Genomic DNA, 19,852 nt, shown 5'->3' with positions numbered 1-19,852 from the left:
CTAACACATACATACACACACTAACACAGACACACACAGACACACACATACACACACTAACACACACACACAGATACACACAGACAACACACACACATACACACACACTAACACACACATACATACACACACACTAACACACACATAGACACGCTAACATACACACATACACACACTAACACACACACACACACACTAACACACACACACAGATACACACAGACAACACACACACATACACACACACTAACACACACATACATACACACACACTAACATACACACACACTAACACACACACACATACACTAACACACACTAACATACACACACACTAACATACACACACTAACACACACACACACACACTAACATACACACACACTAACATACACACACTAACACACACACTAACATACATACACACATACACACACCCACTCACTCACTCCCCACTGACACTGCCACACGGCGGCCTTCTGGATGCCTTGAAGAAGCCTTCACCTCTCCTGCTGCAACATCATCGTCATCATCATCACCAGCATCATCATCTCCATCATCACCAGCATCATCATCATCACCAGCATCATCATCACTACCATCATCACCTCTCCTGCTGCAACATCATCGTCATCATCATCACTACCATCATCATCACCAGCATCATCATCACCTCTCCTGCTGCAACATCACCACCATCATCACCAGCATCATCACCATCATCACTACCATCATCACCAGCATCATCATCATCATCACCAGCATCATCATCACTACCATCATCACCTCTCCTGCTGCAACATCATCGTCATCATCATCACTACCATCATCATCACCAGCATCATCATCACCTCTCCTGCTGCAACATCACCACCATCATCACCAGCATCATCACCATCATCACTACCATCATCACCAGCATCATCATCATCACCAGCATCATCATCTCCATCATCACCAGCATCATCATCACCAGCATCATCATCACTACCATCATCACCAGCATCATCATCATCACCAGCATCATCATCACTACCATCATCACCAGCATCATCATCACTACCATCATCACCTCTCCTGCTGCAACATCACCACCATCATCACCATCATCATCACCAGCATCATCATCACCTCTCCTGCTGCAACATCATCATCATCACCAGCATCATCACCGTCACCACCATCATCATCACCATCACCACCATCATCATCACCATCATCATCACTACCATCATCACCTCTCCTGCTGCAACATCACCATCATCACCACCACCACCATCACCACCATCACCACCACCATCACTACCAACATCACCACCATCACCACCATCACTACCAACATCACCACCACCACCATCACCACCACCACCATCACCACCATCACCACCATCATCACCACCACCACCACCACCATCATCACCACCACCATCACCACCACCATCACTACCACCATCACCACCACCACCATCATCATCACCACCACCACCATCACCACCACCATCACCACCACCACCATCACCACCACCATCACCACCATCACTACCACCACCACCATCATGTTGTTGTGCCATGCTGCTGCTGAGGGTGTCTCTGTGGTGCTTTGTTACCCTGGCAGGAACACGTGGGGAGAATCACCACAACAACAACCCCCATCACAACAACAACAACCACAACAACAACAACCCCCATCACAACAACAACAACAACCACCCCCATCACAACAACCACCACAACAACCACAACAACAACAACCCCCATCACAACAACACCCATCACAACAACAACCCCCATCACAACAACCCCCATCACAACAACAACAACCACAACAACCACAACAACAACAACCCCCATCACAACAACAACCACAACAATCACAACAACAACAACCCCCATCACAACAACAACAACCACAACAACGACCACCACAGCAACCACCACGACAACAACCACCACGACAGCCACCACAACCACCACAACCACCACAACTACCGCCACCACAACCACCACAACTACCACCACCACAACTACCACCACCACAACTACCACCACCACAACTACCACCACAACAACCACCACAACTTGCACAACCACCACAACTACCACCACAACAACCACCACAACTTACACCACCACCACAACCACCACAACTACCACCACAACTACCACAACCACCACAACTACCACCACCACTACCGCTCGTTGTGAGCTCAAAACGAATCAAGTTGGTGGCCAGCAACGTTAGTTCCCAACGTCGTGCCAACGTTAGTTCCCAACGTCGTGTCAACGTTAGTTCACAACGTCGTACAAACGTCAGTTCCCAACGTTGCGTCAACGTTAGGCCTAAGTTTAGCCCAACGTGGGTGGTGGTGGTGGTGGTGGTTAGTTGTGGTGGTGGTTGTTGTTGGTGGTGGTTGTTGGTGGTGGTGGTTGTTGGTGATGGTTGTTGTTGGTTGTTGTTGTTGGTGGTTGTTGTAGGTGGTTGTTGGTGGTTGTTGGTTGTTGTAGGTGGTTGTAGGTGGTTGTTGGTGGTTGTTGTTGGTTGTGGTGGTGGTGGTGGTTGTTGTTGTAGGTTGTTGTTGTAGGTGGTTGTTGTGGTGGTTGTTGTTGGTTGTGGTGGTGGTTGTTGTAGGTTGTTGTTGTAGGTTGTTGTTGTAGGTGGTTGTTGTGGTTGTTGTTGTTGGTTGTGGTGGTGAACGGGCGGCCCTCGTTCTCACCGTGGTGTAGCTCGTTATCTGTAATTAATCGATAGGTTTATTAATTGATATTTTATATCCGGATCAACTTTTGTTATTGGACGCTCGTCGGTCGGTCGGTTGTTGATTGTTGTTGATTGGTGGTGGTGGTTGGTGGTGGTGGTGGTTGTTTGTTGTTGGTGGTGGTTGGTGGTGGTGGTTGTTGGTGGTGGTTGTTGAGGTTCAATTCAAACTTTCGCATTGTATTTAAATTAAGTTAAACTTTTGTCTATCAATTATTGAGAATCTGGAGGTTAAAAACCTCTGGCTTGGCACCACTCACTGTGTGGGGGGTGGTGACAATCCGGAGGTTATAAACCTCTGGCTTGGCACCACTCACTGCGTGGTGGTGGTGAGAATCTGGAGGTTAAAAACCTCTGGCTTGGCACCACTCACTGCGTGGTGATGGTGGTGAGAATCTGGAGGTTAAAGACCTCTGGCTTGGCACCACTCTGTGGGGGTGGTGAGAATCTGGAGGTTAAAAACCTCTGGCTTGGCACCACTCACTGCGTGGGGGTGGTGACAATCTGGAGGTTAAAAACCTCTGGCTTGGCACCACTCACTGCGTGGGGGTGGTGGGAATCTGGAGGTTAAAAACCTCTGGCTTGGCACCACTCTGTGGGGGTGGTGACAATCTGGAGGTTAAAGACCTCTGGCTTGGCACCACTCACTGCGTGGGGGTGGTGAGAATCTGGAGGTTAAAAACCTCTGGCTTGGCACCACTCACTGCGTGGGGGTGGTGACAATCTGGAGGTTAAAAACCTCTGACTTGGCACCATTCACTGCGTGGGGGTAGTGAGAATCTGGAGGTTAAAAACCTCTGGCTTGGCACCACTCACTGCGTGGGGGTGGTGGGAATCTGGAGGTTAAAAACCTCTGGCTTGGCACCACTCTGTGGGGGTGGTGACAATCTGGAGGTTAAAAACCTCTGGCTTGGCACCACTCACTGCGTGGGGGTGGTGAAAATCTGGAGGTTAAAAACCTCTGGCTTGGCACCACTCACTGCGTGGGGGTGGTGGGAATCTGGAGGTTAAAAACCTCTGGCTTGGCACCACTCTGTGGGGGTGGTGGGAATCTGGAGGTTAAAAACCTCTGGCTTGGCACCACTCACTGCGTGGGGGTGGTGAGAATCTGGAGGTTAAAAACCTCTGGCTTGGCACGACTCCCTCACCCAGGCCTCACCCCCTCCCTCACCACCATCACCACAATCACCACGATCATCACGATCATCATCACGATCATCAACATCACCGTCGTTGTTGTTGTCGACTCGGTGGAAAATATTTTGCCTTAAAAGTTCAAAAACTACGACTCATGGACAGAACTTAGAAATAGAGTGGGTGGGTGGGTGAGTGGGTGAGTGGGTGAGCGAGTGGGTGAGTGGGTGGGTGAGTGAGTGGGTGAGTGGGTGGGTGAGTGAGTGGCTGAGTGAGTGGGTGAGTGGGTGAGTGGGTGGGTGAGTGAGTGGGTGAGTGGGTGAGTGGTGAGTGGGTGGGTGGGTGAGTGGGTGAGTGGGTGGGTGGGTGGAGGTGGGTGAGTGAGTGGGTGAGCTTGGTGAGTGGTGAGTGGGTGAGTGAGTGGTGATGTGAGTGAGTGGGTGAGTGAGTGGGTGAGTGGGTGAGTGGGTGGGTGAGTGAGTGAGTGGGTGAAGTGAGTGGGTGAGGGTGGGTGAGTGGGTGGGTAGTGAGTGGGTGAGTGGGTGAGTGAGTGGGTGAGTGGGTGGGTGAGTGGGTGAGTGGGTGAGTGGGTGGGTGAGTGGTAGTGAGTGAGTGAGTGGGTGGAGTGGGGTGAGTGAGTGAGTGAGTGGGTGAGTGGGTGAGTGGGTGGTGAGTGGTGAGTGTGGGTGTGAGTGGGTGGGTGAGTGAGTGAGTGAGTGAGTGAGTGGGTGGGTGAGTGGTGTGAGTGAGTGGGTGGGTGAGTGAGTGGGTGGGTGAGTGGTGGCTGAGTGGTGTGTGAGTGAGTGGGTGAGTGGCTGAGAGTGGGTGGGTGGTGAGTGAGTGGGTGGGTGAGGGGTGAGTGAGTGGGTGGTTGGGTGAGTGAGTGAGTGAGTGTGAGTGGGTGAGTGAGTGAGTGGGGTGGGTGGAGTGAGTGAGTGGGTGAGTGGGTGAGTGGGTGGGTGAGTGTGGTGAGTGGGTGGTGAGTGAGTGGGTGGGTGAGTGAGTGGGGGTGGGTGAGTGGGTGGGTGGTGAGTGGGTGGGTGGTGAGTGGGTGGGTGAGTGGGTGGGTGAGTGGGTGGGTGAGTGAGTGGGTGGGTGGGGTGAGTGAGTGGGTGAGGGTGGGTGGGTGAGTGGGTGGGGTGTGGGTGAGTGGGTGGGTGGTGGGTGGGTGGGTGGGAGTGAGTGAGTGGGTGGGTGGGTGGGTGGGTGGGGGTGAGTGTGAGTGGGTGGGTGGGTGGTGGGTGGGTGGGTGGGTGGGTGAGTGGGTGGGTGGTGGGTGGGTGGGTGGTGGGTGGGTGGGGTGGGTGAGTGGGTGGGTGGGTGGTGAGTGGGTGAGTGGGTGGGTGGGTGAGTGGGTGGGTGGGTGGGTGAGTGGGTGGGTGGGTGAGTGGGTGGGTGGGTGGGTGAGTGGGTGGGTGGGTGAGTGGGTGGGTGGGTGAGTGGGTGGGTGGGTGAGTGGGTGGGTGGGTGGGTGAGTGGGTGGGTGGGTGGGTGAGTGGGTGGGTGGTTGAGTGCAACTACCACTGAAAAAACTACCACTGCAAAAATATCCTTTGTATGAGTTTAAAAAACCTCTGATCTGGCAACTATCACTGCAAAATACCCTTTGTATGGAGGTAAAAAACCTCTGATCTGACAACTATCACTGCAAAATATCCTTTGTATGGAGGTAAACAAACCTCCGATCTGACAACTATCACTGCAGAAATATCCTTTGCATGGAGGTTAAAATAACCTCTGATCTGGCAACTATCACCACTAAATTATCATTTGTATGGAGGTTAAAATAACCTCTGATCTGGCAACTATCACCGCTAAATTATCATTTGTATGGAGGTTAAAATAACCTCTGATCTGGCAACTATCACCGCTAAATTATCATTTGTATGGAGGTTAAAATAACCTCTGATCTGGCAACTATCACTACAAAAAATCCTTTGTATGGAGGTAAAAAAACCTCTGATCTGGCAACTATCACCGCAAAAATCCTTTGTATGGAGGTAAACAAACCTCTGATCTGGCAACTATCACTGCAAAAATCATTTGTATGGAGGTAAAAAAACCTCTGATCTGGCAACTATCACTGCAGAAATATCCTTTGCATGGAGGTTAAAATAACCTCTGATCTGACAACTATCACCGCAAAAATCCTTTGTATGGAGTAAAAAAAAACCTCTGATCTGACAACTATCACTGCTAAAGTATCCCTTGCATGGAGGTAAATAAACCTCTGATCTGGCACCAGCGACCTCGTTAGGGGGGGGAATCTGGATGAGGAGGGGGGGGAAACCCCCCCTTGACGTGGATTGGCCGAGCGTGGTGGCGACTTTGTAGTGTATAGTGTAGTAGTGTATAGTGTAGTGTATAGTGTAGTAGTGTATAGTGTAGTAGTGTATAGTGTAGTGTATAGTGTAGTGTATAGTGTAGTGTATAGTGTAGTGTATAGTGTAGTAGTGTAGTAGTGTATAGTGTAGTAGTGTATAGTGTAGTGTATAGTGTAGTGTAGTAGTGTATATTGTAGTAGTGTATAGTGTAGTGTATAGTGTAGTAGTGTATAGTGTAGTAGTGTATAGTGTAGTAGTGTATAGTGTAGTGTATAGTGTAGTAGTGTATAGTGTAGTAGTGTATAGTGTAGTGTATAGTGTAGTAGTGTATAGTGTAGTAGTGTATAGTAGTGTATAGTGTAGTAGTGTATAGTGTAGTAGTGTATAGTGTAGTAGTGTATAGTGTAGCAGTGTATAGTGTAGTAGTGTATAGTGTAGTAGTGTATAGTGTAGTAGTGTATAGTGTAGTAGTGTATAGTGTAGTAGTGTATAGTGTAGTAGTGTATAGTGTAGTAGTGTATAGTGTAGTGTAGTAGTGTAGTAGTGTATAGTGTAGTGTATAGTGTAGTAGTGTATAGTGTAGTAGTGTATAGTGTAGTAGTGTATAGTGTAGTAGTGTATAGTGTAGTGTATAGTGTAGTAGTGTATAGTGTAGTGTATAGTGTAGTAGTGTATAGTGTAGTAGTGTATAGTGTAGTGTATAGTGTAGTAGTGTATAGTGTAGTAGTGTATAGTGTAATAGTGTAGTGTATAGTGTAGTAGTGTATAGTGTAGTAGTGTATAGTGTAGTGTATAGTGTAGTAGTGTATAGTGTAGTGTATAGTGTAGTAGTGTATAGTGTAGTGTATAGTGTAGTGTAGTAGTGTATAGTGTAGTAGTGTATAGTGTAGTAGTGTATAGTGTAGTGTATAGTGTAGTGTGTAGTGTAGTGTATAGTGTAGTGTAGTAGTGTATAGTGTAGTGTAGTAGTGTATAGTGTAGTAGTGTATAGTGTAGTAGTGTATAGTGTAGTGTATAGTGTAGTAGTGTATAGTGTAGTAGTGTATAGTGTAGTAGTGTATAGTGTAGTGTATAGTGTAGTGTATAGTGTAGTAGTGTATAGTGTAGTAGTGTAGTAGTGTATAGTGTAGTGTAGTAGTGTAGTGTATAGTGTAGTAGTGTATAGTGTAGTGTATAGTGTAGTAGTGTATAGTGTAGTAGTGTATAGTGTAGTAGTGTATAGTGTAGTAGTGTATAGTGTAGTGTATAGTGTAGTAGTGTATAGTGTAGTAGTGTATAGTGTAGTAGTGTATAGTGTAGTAGTGTATAGTGTAGTAGTGTATAGTGTAGTAGTGTATAGTGTAGTAGTGTATAGTGTAGTAGTGTATAGTGTAGTAGTGTATAGTGTAGTGTATAGTGTAGTGTAGTAGTGTAGTGTAGTAGTGTAGTGTATAGTGTAGTAGTGTATAGTGTAGTGTATAGTGTAGTAGTGTATAGTGTATAGTGTAGTAGTGTATAGTGTAGTAGTGTATAGTGTAGTAGTGTATAGTGTAGTGTAGAGTGTAGTAGTGTATAGTGTAGTAGTGTATAGTGTAGTAGTGTATAGTGTAGTGTATAGTGTAGTGTAGTAGTGTATAGTGTAGTGTATAGTGTAGTGTAGTAGTGTAGTGTATAGTGTAGTAGTGTATAGTGTAGTAGTGTATAGTGTAGTGTATAGTGTAGTAGTGTATAGTGTAGTAGTGTATAGTGTAGTGTATAGTGTAGTAGTGTATAGTGTAGTAGTGTATAGTGTAGTAGTGTATAGTGTAGTAGTGTATAGTGTAGTAGTGTATAGTGTAGTAGTGTATAGTGTAGTAGTGTATAGTGTAGTAGTGTATAGTGTAGTGTATAGTGTAGTAGTGTATAGTGTAGTAGTGTATAGTGTAGTGTATAGTGTAGTGTATAGTGTAGTAGTGTATAGTGTAGTGTATAGTGTAGTAGTGTATAGTGTAGTAGTGTATAGTGTAGTGTATAGTGTAGTAGTGTATAGTGTAGTGTATAGTGTAGTGTATAGTGTAGTGTATAGTGTATAGTGTAGTAGTGTATAGTGTAGTGTATAGTGTAGTGTATAGTAGTGTATAGTGTAGTGTATAGTGTAGTATGTAGTGTATAGTGTAGTAGTGTACTAGTGTATAGTGTAGTGTATAGTATAGTAGTGTATAGTGTAGTAGTGTATAGTGTAGTGTATAGTATAGTAGTGTAGTGTATAGTGTAGTGTATAGTGTAGTAGTGTAGTGTATAGTGTAGTAGTGTATAGTGTAGTAGTGTATAGTGTAGTGTATAGTGTAGTAGTGTATAGTGTAGTGTATAGTGTAGTAGTGTATAGTGTAGTGTAGTAGTGTATAGTGTAGTGTATAGTAGTGTAGTGTGTAGTGTAGTATGTAGTGTGTAGTGTAGTAGTGTACAGTGTAGTGTAGTAGTGTATAGTGTAGAGTGTAGTGTAGTGTATAGTGTAGTGTAGAGTGTAGTGTATAGTGTAGTGTATAGTGTAGTAGCTGCACAGAGTTCGCTGACTGAGGCGTCACTCGGCAGACATCAACGGAAGTGGCAAGCTCAACTTCGCATGACGTCATCCCTCCTCCCACCACCACCACCCCCGCCGCTGCGACCGCCGCGATCGATGGTGGGTGACGTCATCGCTCCGGGACGCGAGAGATTGCATGACGTCATCCCCTCCGTGCTGACGAGCGCGTGCCGGTCATGACGAGGGTTAATTGTTTTGGTTATAGCCCCGCGAGGCATTCGCCTCTTGAATCGAATGCAACGGCGACAAGCACGAACACAACATGGACAAGGCCAACATCTTACAGCGTTCATGTCGCGGATTCACTCTTCAGCACACCGCTGGGGCTGAAGTAGTGAACTATTTAAACTGTAGTGTATAGTGTAGTAGTGTATAGTGTAGTGTGTAGTGTAGTGTATAGTGTAGTGTAGTAGTGTATAGTGTAGTGTATAGTGTAGTGTAGTAGTGTATAGTGTAGTGTATAGTGTAGTAGTGTATAGTGTAGTGTAGTAGTGTATAGTGTAGTGTGTAGTGTATAGTGTAGTGTATAGTGTAGTAGTGTGTAGTGTATAGTGTAGTGTATAGTGTAGTGTGTAGTGTAGTGTATAGTGTAGTAGTGTATAGTGTAGTGTATAGTGTAGTAGTGTATAGTGTAGTGTATAGTGTAGTAGTGTGTAGTGTATAGTGTAGTGTATAGTGTAGTGTATAGTGTAGTAGTGTATAGTGTAGTGTATAGTGTAGTGTGTAGTGTAGTGTATAGTGTAGTGTAGTAGTGTATAGTGTAGTGTATAGTGTAGTGTAGTAGTGTATAGTGTAGTGTATAGTGTAGTAGTGTATAGTGTAGTGTAGTAGTGTATAGTGTAGTGTGTAGTGTATAGTGTAGTGTATAGTGTAGTAGTGTGTAGTGTATAGTGTAGTGTATAGTGTAGTGTGTAGTGTAGTGTATAGTGTAGTAGTGTATAGTGTAGTGTATAGTGTAGTAGTGTATAGTGTAGTGTATAGTGTAGTAGTGTGTAGTGTATAGTGTAGTGTATAGTGTAGTGTATAGTGTAGTGTATAGTGTAGTAGTGTATAGTGTAGTGTATAGTGTAGTAGTGTGTAGTGTATAGTGTAGTGTATAGTGTAGTAGTGTATAGTGTAGTGTATAGTGTAGTAGTGTAGTGTATAGTGTAGTGTATAGTGTAGTATACTAGTGTAGTGTAGTAGTGTATAGTGTAGTGTATAGTGTAGTAGTGTGTAGTGTAGTGTATAGTGTAGTAGTGTATAGTGTAGTAGTGTATAGTGTAGTAGTGTATAGTGTAGTAGTGTATAGTGTAGTGTATAGTGTAGTGTATAGTGTAGTGTATAGTGTAGTAGTGTATAGTGTAGTGTAGTAGTGTATAGTGTAGTATACTAGTGTAGTAGTGTATAGTGTAGTGTATAGTGTAGTGTAGAGTGTAGTGTATAGTGTAGTGTATAGTGTAGTAGCTGCACAGAGTTCGCTGACTGAGGCGTCACTCGGCAGACATCAACGGAAGTGGCAAGCTCAACTTCGCATGACGTCATCCCTCCTCCCACCACCACCACCCCCGCCGCTGCGACCGCCGCGATCGATGGTGGGTGACGTCATCGCTCCGGGACGCGAGAGATTGCATGACGTCATCCCCTCCGTGCTGACGAGCGCGTGCCGGTCATGACGAGGGTTAATTGTTTTGGTTATAGCCCCGCGAGGCATTCGCCTCTTGAATCGAATGCAACGGCGACAAGCACGAACACAACATGGACAAGGCCAACATCTTACAGCGTTCATGTCGCGGATTCACTCTTCAGCACACCGCTGGGGCTGAAGTAGTGAACTATTTAAACTGTAGTGTATAGTGTAGTAGTGTATAGTGTAGTGTGTAGTGTAGTGTATAGTGTAGTGTAGTAGTGTATAGTGTAGTGTATAGTGTAGTGTAGTAGTGTATAGTGTAGTGTATAGTGTAGTAGTGTATAGTGTAGTGTAGTAGTGTATAGTGTAGTGTGTAGTGTATAGTGTAGTGTATAGTGTAGTAGTGTGTAGTGTATAGTGTAGTGTATAGTGTAGTGTGTAGTGTAGTGTATAGTGTAGTAGTGTATAGTGTAGTGTATAGTGTAGTAGTGTATAGTGTAGTGTATAGTGTAGTAGTGTGTAGTGTATAGTGTAGTGTATAGTGTAGTAGTGTATAGTGTAGTGTATAGTGTAGTGTGTAGTGTAGTGTATAGTGTAGTGTAGTAGTGTATAGTGTAGTGTATAGTGTAGTGTAGTAGTGTATAGTGTAGTGTATAGTGTAGTAGTGTATAGTGTAGTGTAGTAGTGTATAGTGTAGTGTGTAGTGTATAGTGTAGTGTATAGTGTAGTAGTGTGTAGTGTATAGTGTAGTGTATAGTGTAGTGTGTAGTGTAGTGTATAGTGTAGTAGTGTATAGTGTAGTGTATAGTGTAGTAGTGTATAGTGTAGTGTATAGTGTAGTAGTGTGTAGTGTATAGTGTAGTGTATAGTGTAGTGTATAGTGTAGTAGTGTATAGTGTAGTGTATAGTGTAGTAGTGTGTAGTGTATAGTGTAGTGTATAGTGTAGTAGTGTATAGTGTAGTGTATAGTGTAGTAGTGTAGTGTATAGTGTAGTGTATAGTGTAGTATACTAGTGTAGTGTAGTAGTGTATAGTGTAGTGTATAGTGTAGTAGTGTGTAGTGTAGTGTATAGTGTAGTAGTGTATAGTGTAGTAGTGTATAGTGTAGTAGTGTATAGTGTAGTAGTGTATAGTGTAGTGTATAGTGTAGTGTATAGTGTAGTGTATAGTGTAGTAGTGTATAGTGTAGTGTAGTAGTGTATAGTGTAGTATACTAGTGTAGTAGTGTATAGTGTAGTGTATAGTGTAGTAGTGTATAGTGTAGTAGTGTGTAGTGTATAGTGTAGTGTATAGTGTAGTATACTAGTGTAGTGTAGTGTATAGTGTAGTGTATAGTGTAGTGTAGTGTATAGTGTAGTGTATAGTGTAGTATAGAGTGTAGTATACTAGTGTAGTGTATAGTATAGTAGTGTATAGTGTAGTAGTGTATAGTGTAGTGTATAGTGTAGTGTAGTAGTGTATAGTGTAGTATATAGTGTAGTGTATAGTGTAGTATATAGTGTAGTGTATAGTGTAGTAGTGTATAGTGTAGTGTATAGCGTAGTGTAGTAGTGTACAGTGTAGTAGTGTATAGTGTAGTGTATAGCGTAGTGTAGTAGTGTATAGTGTAGTGTATAGTAGTGTAGTGTATAGTGTAGTAGTGTAGTGTGTAGTGTAGTAGTGTATAGTGTAGTAGTGTATAGTGTAGTAGTGTATAGTGTAGTAGTGTATAGTGTAGTAGTGTATAGTGTAGTAGTGTATAGTGTAGTAGTGTATAGTGTAGTGTAGTGTGTAGTGTAGTAGTGTATAGTGTAGTGTATAGTGTAGTGTGTAGTGTAGAGTGTAGTGTAGTGTATAGTGTAGTGTATAGTAGTGTAGTGTAGAGTGTAGTGTATAGTGTAGTGTATAGTAGTGTAGTGGGCTAAAGTAGTGAACTATTTTTGTCTTTTGTCAACGTGACACTTTTTTTGCTGATTGGCCGTGTCGGGTGGTGGAGGGTAACGACACATTTATAAATAACGTGGCCATCTAACCCAACAAAAACCTTTATTATTAATAGTATTGGTCGCGAAAGCCTACGTGTTAAACTGTAGTGTATAGTGTAGTGTATAGTAGTGTATAGTGTATTATATAGTGTAGTGTATAGTGTAGTGTATAGAGTAGTGTATAGTGTAGTAGTGTATAGTGTAGTAGTGTATAGTGTAGTAGTGTATAGTGTAGTGTATAGTGTATAGTGTAGTCTATAGTGTAGTATACTAGTGTAGTAGTGTAGTGTATAGTGTAGAGTGTAGTGTAGTAGTGTATAGTGTAGTGTATAGTGTAGTATACTAGTGTAGTGTAGAGTGTAGTGTATAGTGTAGTAGTGTATAGTGTAGTAGTGTATAGTGTAGTAGTGTATAACGTAGTGTAGTGTGTAGTGTATAGTGTAGTATGTAGTGTGTAGTGTATAGTGTAGTAGTGTAGTAGTGTACAGTGTAGTGTATAGTGTAGTATGTAGTGTATAGTGTAGAGTGTAGTGTATAGTGTAGTATGTAGTGTGTAGTGTATAGTGTAGTAGTGTATAGTGTAGTAGTGTACAGTGTAGTAGTGTATAGTGTAGAGTGTAGTGTAGAGTGTAGTGTATAGTGTAGTAGTGTAGTGTATAGTGTAGTAGTGTATAGTGTAGTAGTGTATAGTGTAGTAGTGTATAGTGTAGTAGTGTATAGTGTTGTGTGTAGTGTAGAGTGTAGTGTAGTGTATAGTGTAGTGTAGTAGTGTGTAGTGTATAGTGTAGTGTGTAGTGTAGAGTATAGTGTAGTAGTGTAGTGTATAGTGTAGTGTATAGTAGTGTAATGGGCTAAAGTAGTGAACTATTTTTGTCTTTTGTCAACGTGACACTTTTTTTTGCTGATTGGCCGTGTCGGGTGGTGGAGGGTAACGACACATTTATAAATAACGCGGCCATCTAACGCAACAAAAACCTTTATTATGAATAGTATTGGTCGCGAAAGCCTACGTGTTAAACTGTAGTGTATAGTGTAGTGTATAGAGTAGTGTGTAGTGTAGTGTATAGTGTAGTATATAGTGTAGTGTATAGTGTAGTGTATAGTGTATTATATAGTGTAGTGTATAGTGTAGTGTGTAGTGTAGTATACTAGTGTAGTGTATAGTGTAGTGTATAGTGTAGTATACTAGTGTAGTGTATAGTGTAGTAGTGTATAGTGTAGTGTATAGTGTAGTGCTGATTGGCCGTGTCGGGTGGTGGAGGGTAACGACACATTTATAAATAACTCGGCCATCTAACGCAACAAAAACTTTTATTATGAATCTTCAAGTGACTTTGTGCGACTTTGTGCAAAACAGAAATTCCATGCCAAAAAATAAAACCCAGCAAAAATATTCCTGAAAAAAAGGCGCCATACACCACCAGTGCTGTGTGCGATAAATCCCAGTGGGATGCAAAGTCAAACAACAACAACCACAACAACCACAACAACCACCACAAGACAACTTACAGTAATACTCTTTGGTTCTATTCGGTAAAGTCACCACGTAGGTAAAAAAAAAATAACAAAAATCCACGACGTTTCGGCCACAACACAAGCGGCCTTCATCAGGTGTGGCGGTTCGCATGAATTAATTTATTTATTTTTAAACGGTGTATTTGTTTAGAAGGACTAGTCCATCTATGTTCTGAACAGAGGAGGGGGGGAGACGAAAATTTAATGTATGCTGTCTGAAAGCCACCGTAAGCGTGAACAATCAATTAAGACCCGAAATGGTTCATCAAATCCTTCCAATGATTGCTAAGCCCAGAATCCATCCTCTCGGTTATAAATTCTCTCTGTGCTTGTATATGTGGATAGCCTCGTGAACGAATCTCTCACGGTAGCCAGATGGCTTACAAATAACCTTTTTTTAGAAATAAATTAAACAAATAGAAACACCTTTTAATAAATAAACACGCACACCGTTTATAAATAAATAGATAAATACAAACCGCCACTTCTTTCAAATGTTCTTGCCGTTGGTTTTCACACCTGATGACGACCGTTTGTGTTATGGTCGAAACGTCGTGAGAATTTTTATTGTTTTATATATTTTATTATTATTTTATTGTTTCATATATTATTATTTTATTGTTGGTATATATTTTATTATTTTATCGTTTTATATATTATTATTTTATTGTTTTATATATTATTTTATTGTTTTATATATAATTTTATTGTTTTATATATTTTTTTATTTTATTGTTTTATATATTACTATTTTATTGCTTTATATATTGTTATTATTTTATTGTTTTATATATTTTAATTATTTATAGTTTTACATATATTTTATTATTTTGTTTGTATATATCGTTTTATTGTTTTATATATTTTATTATTTTATTGGTTTATATATCATTATTTTATTGTTTAATATATTTTTTTATTTTATTTTTTAGATTTATTATTTTATTGTTTTATATATAATTTTATTGTTTTATATATAATTTTATTGTTTTATATATAATTTTATTGTTTTATATATTATTATTTTATTGCTTTATATATTGTTATTATTTTATTGTTTTATATATTTTAATTATTTTATAGTTTTACATATATTTTATTATTTTGTTTTTATATATATTATTTGATCGCTTTATATATTTGATTATTTTATTGTTTAATATATAATTTTATTGTTTATATATTTTTATTTTATTGCTATATATATTTTATTATTTTATCGATTTATATAGTTTATTATTTTATTGCTTTATATATTTGAATTATTTTATAGTTTTACATATATTTTATTATTTTGTTGGTTTATATATATTATTATTTTATTGTTTCCCTTCAACGTGGCGACTTTACCGAAAGAGCTAAGAATACCTTTTTATTGTTCGTGTTTTTGTTTTGCTTGTCGCGGTTGCACTCGATTAAAGAGCCGAATGGCTCACGGTGGCTACAACCTAAATAAATAAAACTAAAAACCGAAACTCCGCCTTGTTTGTGTACGGCAGTAGGGGATTTTGAAGGTTTGTAAATCAGCGGAGACCCGAGTTCACGTGCTTAGAGAGACGTCATCACCGTTCGATGACGTCATCACCTCTTTCCAATCACGTGCCGTTATTTGTGAGGCCGCGGTGACGTCAACGACTCGTTCAAGGCGCCGCCCGTCTAATCCGAAGCCCCGATGACGTCAGATCAGCCGATGACGTCATTCCAGGAAATGACGTCATCCGCTCGTTCGAGGCGCGTGCGCCGTCAAATCCGGGGCGTCGTTGACGTCATCCCCCCGCCCGTTGACGTCACGCGGCAGCTGCGAGCGATGGCGGCGCCCGTGAGCGGACGCGGCCTGGCGGAGGCGTGAAGGGTGAGGGGGGGGGTGAGGGGGGTGAGGGGGGTGGTGAGGGGGTGAGGGTGAGGGTGGTGAGGGTGAGGGTGGTGAGGGTGAGGGGTGTGGTGGTGAGGGTGGTGAGGGTGAGGGTGGTGAGGGGTGAGGGTGGTGAGGGGGGGTGGTGAGGGTGGTGGTGAGGGGGGTGGTGAGGGTGGTGGTGAGGGTGGTGAGGGTGAGGGTGGTGGTGAGGGTGGTGGTGGTGAGGGTGGTGGTGAGGGTGGTGAGGGGTGAGGGTGGTGAGGGGGGTGGTGAGGGTGGTGGTGAGGGGGGTGGTGAGGGTGAGGGTGGTGGTGAGGGTGGTGGTGGTGAGGGTGGTGGTGAGGGGGGTGGTGAGGGTGAGGGTGGTGGTGAGGGGTGAGGGGTGGTGAGGGTGGTGGTGAGGGGGGTGAGGTGACCCATACTCACTGAGACCCACAGAGACTAAAACTAAACGATATTCACGTTACAGCTGCAAGGTCACCACTGATCGTAGTTGACACCAGCGACTTGGACATCATCATCACAGTGGCAGCAGCTCACACCACGTGACTCAGATCATCATCATCACCACGTGGACATTTATAGTGGCAGCCAAATACTCTAGACACGTGGTGACGTTGATTCTAAATGTGGAGGTAGTCAACATCTCACAGGGTCCGGGATCGAACCTAAGACCTCCTGTACACCAGGCGAGGTAGTCAACATCTCGCAGCCACCACTTTGCAACTCAGTCGCTTACCAGCCCATCGCTCTTTGCACCTCCCTGTCTCCTCCTCTCCCCATCAGCCCGTGAGTCCATCAGCCCGTGAGTCCATCAGCCCGTGATTCCATCGTTCCCGTGAGTCCATCAGCCCGTGAGTCCATCAGCCCGTGAGTCCATCAGCCCGTGATTCCATCGTTCCCGGGAGTCCATCGTTCCCGTGAGTCCATCAGCCCGTGAGTCCATCAGCCCGTGAGTCCATCAGCCCGTGAGTCCATCGTTCCCGTGAGTCCATCAGCCCGTGAGTCCATCGTTCCCGTGAGCCCAATCCGCCCGCCATGTCTTCCGGCGCTCCGTTCTCTCGCTCCATCTCCGTGTCGAGCGGGGGATCCGTGCCGTGCGTCCTGGGCGGGCAAGGAGGAGCTGGAGGCGGTGGAGGAGAGAAACGAGCGATGATGGGCGATGCGGCGGCGTCGTCCACAGCCTTGTCCACCACGGCGTCGTCCTCAGCCTTGTCCACCACGGCGTCGTCCTCAGCCTTGTCCACCACGGCGTCGTCCTCATCACCGCTGAAGCACTTCGTGACGGCCAAGCGCAAGATCAACGGGATTTTCCAGCAGCTCGCCGCATACATCGGAGAGAGCTCGAATTTCCTAGACGGTGGGGGGAGAGAGAGACACGGGGAGAGACACGGGGGGAGAGACACGGGGAGAGAGGGAGACACGGGGAGAGACACGGGGGAGAGACACGGGGAGAGGGACGGGGGAGACACGGGGGAGACACGGGGAGAGGGAGACACGGGGGAGACACGGATAGAGGGAGACACGGGGAGAGACACGGGGAAACACTGGGAGAGGGAAACACGGGGGGAGACACGGGGGGAGAGACACGGGGGGAGAGACACGGGGGAGACACGGGGAGAGAGAGACACGGGGAGAGAGGGAGACACGGGGAGAGACACGGGGGGAGACACGGGGAGAGGGACGGGGGAGACACGGGGGAGACACGGGGAGAGGGAGACACGGGGGAGACACGGATAGAGGGAGACACGGAGGAGACACGGGGAGAGGGAGACACGGGGAGAGACACGGGGGAGAGACACGGGGGGGAGAGACACGGGGAGAGGGAGACACGGGGGAGAGACACGGGGGAGAGACACGGGGGAGACACGGGGGGAGGGAGACACGGGGGAGACACGGGGAGAGGGAGACACGGGGGAGACACGGGGAGAGAGGGAGACACGGGGAGAGACACGGGGGAAACACTGGGAGAGGGAAACACGGGGAGAGGGAGACACGGGGAGAGGGAGACACGGGGGGAGACACGGGGGGAGAGACACGGGGGGAGAGACACGGGGGAGACACGGGGAGAGGGAGACGGGGGGAGACACGGGGAGAGAGGGAGACACGGGGGGAGAGACACGGGGGGAGAGACACGGGGGGAGGGACGGGGGAGACACGGGGGAGACACGGGGAGAGGGAGACACGGGGGGAGAGGGAGACACGGGGGAGACACGGGGGGAGACACGGGGAGAGGGAGACGGGGGAGAGCTCGACTTTCCTAGACGATGGGGGGAGACACGGGGGAGAGGGAGACACGGAGGGGACACGGGAGAGGGAGACACGGGGGGGACACGGGGGAGACACGGGGGGAGACACGGGGGAGAGGGAGACACGGGGGAGACACGGGGAGAGGGAGACACGGGGGGGAAACGGGGGAGACACGGGGAGAGACACGGGGGAGAGGGAGACACGGGGGAGACACGGGGGAGAGGGAGACACGGGGGGGAAACGGGGGGAGACACGGGGAGAGGGAGACACGGGGGGGAAACGGGGGAGACACGGGGGAGACACGGGGAGAGGGAGACACGGGGGAGACACGGGGAGAGGGAGACACGGGGGGGAACGGGGGAGACACGGGGAGAGACACGGGGGAGAGGGAGACATGGAGGGGACACGGGGGAGAGGGAGACACGGGGGAGACACGGGGAGAGGGAGACACGGGGGGGACACGGGGGAGACACGGGGGGAGACACGGGGGAGAGGGACGGGGGAGACACGGGGGAGACACGGGGAGAGGGAGACACGGGGGAGACACGGGGAGAGACACGGGGAGAGACACGGGGAGAGAGAGACACGGGGAGGGAGAGACACGGGGAGAGAGACACGGGGAGAGAGAGACACGGGGAGGGAGAGACATGGGGGAGAGAGAGACACGGGGAGAGAGAGACACGTGGAGAGAGAGACACGGGGAGAGAGAGACACGGGGAGGGAGAGACACGGGGAGAGAGACACGGGGAGAGAGAGGACACGGGGAGAGACACGGGGAGAGAGAGACACGGGGAGGGAGAGACACGGGGAGAGAGACACGGGGAGAGAGAGACACGGGGAGGGAGAGACATGGGGAGAGAGAGACACGGGGAGAGAGAGACACGTGGAGAGAGAGACACGGGGAGAGAGAGACACGGGGAGGGAGAGACACGGGGAGAGAGACACGGGGAGAGAGAGACACGGGGAGAGAGAGACAGGGGAGGGAGAGACACCGGGAGAGGGAGACACGGGGGAGAGAGACACGGGGGGAGGGAGAGACACTGGGAGAGGGAGACACGGGGGGAGGGAGAGACACGGGGAGAGGGAGACACGGGGAGAGGGAGACACGGGGGAGAGAGAGACACGGGGAGAGAGACACGTGTCTCCCCGTGTCTCACCGTGTCTCTCTCACCGTGTCTCCCCGTGTCTCTCTCCCCGTGTCTCTCTCCCCGTGTCTCCCCGTGTCTCTCTCCCCGTGTCTCTCTCCCCGTGTCTCTCTCCCCGTGTCTCCCCGTGTCTCTCTCACCGCGTCTCGCCACAGAGACGCAGCGCCAGGCTGAGCTCGCTGGCTTGGTGAGCGCCGAGCAAGCCGACGAGGTGAGAGGATTCGCCGGGAGGGTGAGCGGCATCGGTGACGTGCTCGCACGCAGGCACATGAAGGTGGCTTTCTTCGGCAGGTGAGCGACACTCACCACTCACCACTCACTCACCACTCACTCACTTACCACTCACTCACTCACTCACCACTCACTCACTCACCACTCACTCACTCACTCGCTCACTCACTCACCACTCACTCACTCACCACTCACTCACTCACTCGCTCACTCGCTCACTCACCACTCACTCACTCACTCACCCACTCACTCACCACTCACTCACCACTCACTCACCACTCACTCACTCACTCACCACTCACTCACCCACTCACCACTCACTCACTCACCACTCACTCACTCACTCACCACTCACTCACCACTCACTCACACACTCACCACTCACTCACCACTCACTCACTCACCACTCACTCACTCACCCACTCACCACTCACTCACTCACTCACCACTCACTCACTCACTCACCACTCACTCACTCACTCACTCGCTCACTCGCTCACTCACCACTCACTCACTCGCTCGCTCACT

General features: G+C 46.6%; 2 protein-coding genes across 7 annotated transcripts in view; both read left to right on the top strand.

Annotated features, from left to right (window-relative positions):
- Positions 1-4,040, top strand: part of LOC116958284 (uncharacterized) — a 60,352-nt gene extending 56,312 nt beyond the window's left edge. The window contains exon 8 of the mRNA XM_076056431.1: positions 1,616-4,040. The gene's annotated coding sequence lies outside the window, so the exon portion shown is untranslated. The remainder of the gene's footprint in view (positions 1-1,615) is intronic.
- Positions 4,041-15,554: 11,514 nt separating this feature from the next.
- MFN2 (mitofusin 2) overlaps positions 15,555-19,852 on the top strand; it is an 85,472-nt gene continuing 81,174 nt past the window's right edge. For 4 of the 6 annotated variants that reach the window (XR_012930833.1, XM_076056302.1, XM_076056300.1 and 1 more), the window contains exons 1-3: positions 15,555-15,695; positions 16,485-17,058; positions 19,249-19,384. Coding sequence is in view for 3 of the 6 variants with exons in the window: in XM_076056302.1 (XP_075912417.1) it covers positions 16,737-17,058; positions 19,249-19,384 (458 nt within the window). In the remaining 3 variants the exon portion in view is untranslated. The remainder of the gene's footprint in view (positions 15,696-16,484; positions 17,059-19,248; positions 19,385-19,852) is intronic. The other 2 variants (XR_012930835.1, XR_012930834.1) reach the window with 2 other exon arrangements.

The sequence above is a fragment of the Petromyzon marinus genome, chromosome 75, assembly GCF_048934315.1.
Source record: "Petromyzon marinus isolate PM22_M1 ecotype Great Lakes invasive population chromosome 75, UKy_Petmar_22M1.pri1.0, whole genome shotgun sequence".
In the NCBI taxonomy this organism is placed as follows: domain Eukaryota; kingdom Metazoa; phylum Chordata; class Hyperoartia; order Petromyzontiformes; family Petromyzontidae; genus Petromyzon; species Petromyzon marinus.
The sequence above is the reverse complement of the archived record's forward strand: the minus strand, read 5'-3'. Positions and strand labels throughout refer to the sequence as shown.